The 2,602-nt window shown below is 35.9% G+C and overlaps 1 protein-coding gene across 1 annotated transcript in view; it reads left to right on the top strand.

The window, feature by feature from the left end:
• Nucleotides 1-164: 164 nt before the first annotated feature.
• The window catches only part of LOC112151277 (protein FAN), a gene marked incomplete at its 3' end in the record, with an annotated part of 6,214 nt that continues 3,776 nt past the window's right edge, over nt 165-2,602 (top strand). The window contains 4 exon segments of the mRNA XM_036217413.1: nt 165-232; nt 309-356; nt 430-482; nt 2,170-2,299. Coding sequence (XP_036073306.1) covers nt 173-232; nt 309-356; nt 430-482; nt 2,170-2,299 — 291 coding nt within the window.

Below are 2,602 nucleotides of genomic sequence, written 5' to 3'. Positions count from 1 at the left end.
AAAAAAATCAAATGTTCTTAAATATTAGCTGCAAAACCTAAATTATTAATCTTTAAACTGAGCTTCTAAATTGTTAAAACATGTCCATTAGTAAAGCCAGAATTGAATTTAAAAGTGGTCAGATTTAATTCTGTGAAAGTAAATGTCTTTGTTTCTGTAGGGATCAAAGAAAATGACCTTTCAGTTGGAAGTCTGGAGCAAAACGGAGGATGTTGTTCAGACTTTACTGCAGGTGAGAAGCTGAATTCTGCCACTAAAGCGACACAAAGTCAGTATAAATTCATTCTTTTTCTTTTTTTATTTGGTAGCTGCACAGAGCTTCTTGTTTGGAAAAACTTGGAGATCAGACTGCAATGGTAAGTCTTTTAAAATATGAACTAATTTCTGTTGAGAGCCTTCACCGTTCTTTTTACTCGTGTTTTTCTCTAGATTGCTGCTAATCTGCAGTCACGTCTGGCAAGATCCTCATTTGACAAGAACTGGTATGTTCACTCACTCAGGGGGGAAATTCCTCTTTCTTTAGCTAAAGATGCAGGATGGATTTATGGATAGATACTTTATTTGACTTTTTAGTCAGTGCATCATTCATTTATCTAAAAAAGTCAAACATTTTCAGTCAGTTAATTTACACCCAATGAATAGGACAGTATTCATGGAAAAAAGTACTAAAAAATTACAACGAATTAATAATAAGTGTATCATTTTATAATTAAAAACAAAGAAATTACAATAAATGTCAAAATTGGCAAAGCAACTATATATTAATAAAGAAATGTACTTAACTTTATATAACCATTATTATCATATATGATGTATTTCTGAGAGCCCCATCTCATAAAATGATCCAAACGTTTCTTTGAAACTCAATGTTTGAACCTTAGCCGGTGTTCTGCCCTGTAGTTCATCATCGTTCCACTAGGGGCAGTAAAAGAGCTTTTCCTGCTCATTTCAAAATGGCAGCATCTGTTAAATCGCATATGCTTTTTTGCTAGTTTTCTGAATTTTACAGTGAGATTAAATCATCTGTTGTTGTTCTATTTTTTTTAATTACCACTTTCTGTGTTGAAAAAATGCAAAATTTGTTGACAATTAATTCTTTAGAAAGCAGTTACACTATGTTAAAATGTGTGGATCTAATTTGAGACAGTGGCCATATAAGGAACTTTTTTCCAGAACGTTGAAGTCAACAATTTTTTACATCTCAAACCAACATTGTTGTGAGCAAAAACGTACTAGATAACCCAACATATCATGAGTGATGCTCTCTATAGCTCATAAAAACTATATTGCAAATCATTATTTTGTGTATTTCATTAAAGGCTAAAAAAACACATTTTAATGAAGGTTAAAAAACATTTGTTTTATGCAAAAATTTGATGTATTTGGCCTTAAATGGAAAAAAAAATTGATTGTCATTAAAAAACTTGCGGGTACGAGCATTTAGCAGACGGTTTCTTAAAAACAGCCGTTGCCATTTCTTGTCTGTGAATCAGTTTGAGGCTTTTTCCGTACAATCTGCAGCCTTAAATTTGGGTCATGTGACAATTATTAACCCAAAGACGGCGTGCTATCCTCGACCCAGTGTCCAAAAAGCAAAGAAACCAATGGCGACCGCTCACCCTGTGACCTCGCTGACGTTTCACGAGTTGTCATGAATCGACTTCTCGCTCTGTTGCAGATCCCAAAGAGTTTCAGGAATCTGTAAATACATTCTTACATGAAGACGAGAAGATGATATAATTGATATAAACACACATCTTCCACATGTTGAATTAGGTTTATTAAATAATTACACAATTTAATCATTTTTTTTAATTATTTGTGCCTGTAAGTAAAACTTAGAAGATTAAAGAAAATGCACGTTATTAACTTCTTTGTAGAACTTTATACTAATACATCACAAAAACGCTCTTTTTGCAACAACCTTTTTTCCTCTGCTGCTGATTCACAATGATTTTAATAAAGAAATACTCAGAAATGCAATTTGAATCTTGATTTTCTTTATATATGTCCTCCATCATCATCAAAATGCCACAAGAACAAGTTGAAAACACCAAAAACACTATTTTCATCTGAGTTGGTTTTCAAGGACACAGGAGTTTAAAGTGGATTTTAACTGACTGTTTTGGTTGAGAGTTTTTATCCTTTGGATGTTGTTGTTCCTGGAAGCTTTCAGAGTGTTGCAGAGAAGCCTCACATGGAGTGCACGGTGGAGATGGTCACGCCTCTGGTGTCCAATCCCGGCCACGTCTGCATCACCGACGAAAGCCTCTACTTCCAGCCTCTCAATGGATATCCGGTGAGCCTCAGATCAAGAGGAGGCGCCCGTTGTAATCTGACACCTGCGGCTGATTCGGTTGCTAAACGGCACTTCTACCCCTGCTGTTGTTGCAGGAGCAGGTGATTCAGATCAGACTGCAGCGAGTACGGAGAATCTACAAAAGACGGCACGGACTCAAACCGTTGGTTAGTGATGCTGACCGAGCAGGATTGGAAGACTCTGCTTTAAATCTGGTTCAATCTGAAGATGTGTTTTCTCTCAGGGTCTGGAGGTTTTCTGCACAGAGAACGACCTCTGCTCAGACATCTATCTGAAGTTCTA

Source organism: Oryzias melastigma, linkage group LG20, assembly GCF_002922805.2.
Source record: "Oryzias melastigma strain HK-1 linkage group LG20, ASM292280v2, whole genome shotgun sequence".
In the NCBI taxonomy this organism is placed as follows: Eukaryota; Metazoa; Chordata; class Actinopteri; order Beloniformes; family Adrianichthyidae; genus Oryzias; species Oryzias melastigma.
The sequence above is the reverse complement of the archived record's forward strand: the minus strand, read 5'-3'. Positions and strand labels throughout refer to the sequence as shown.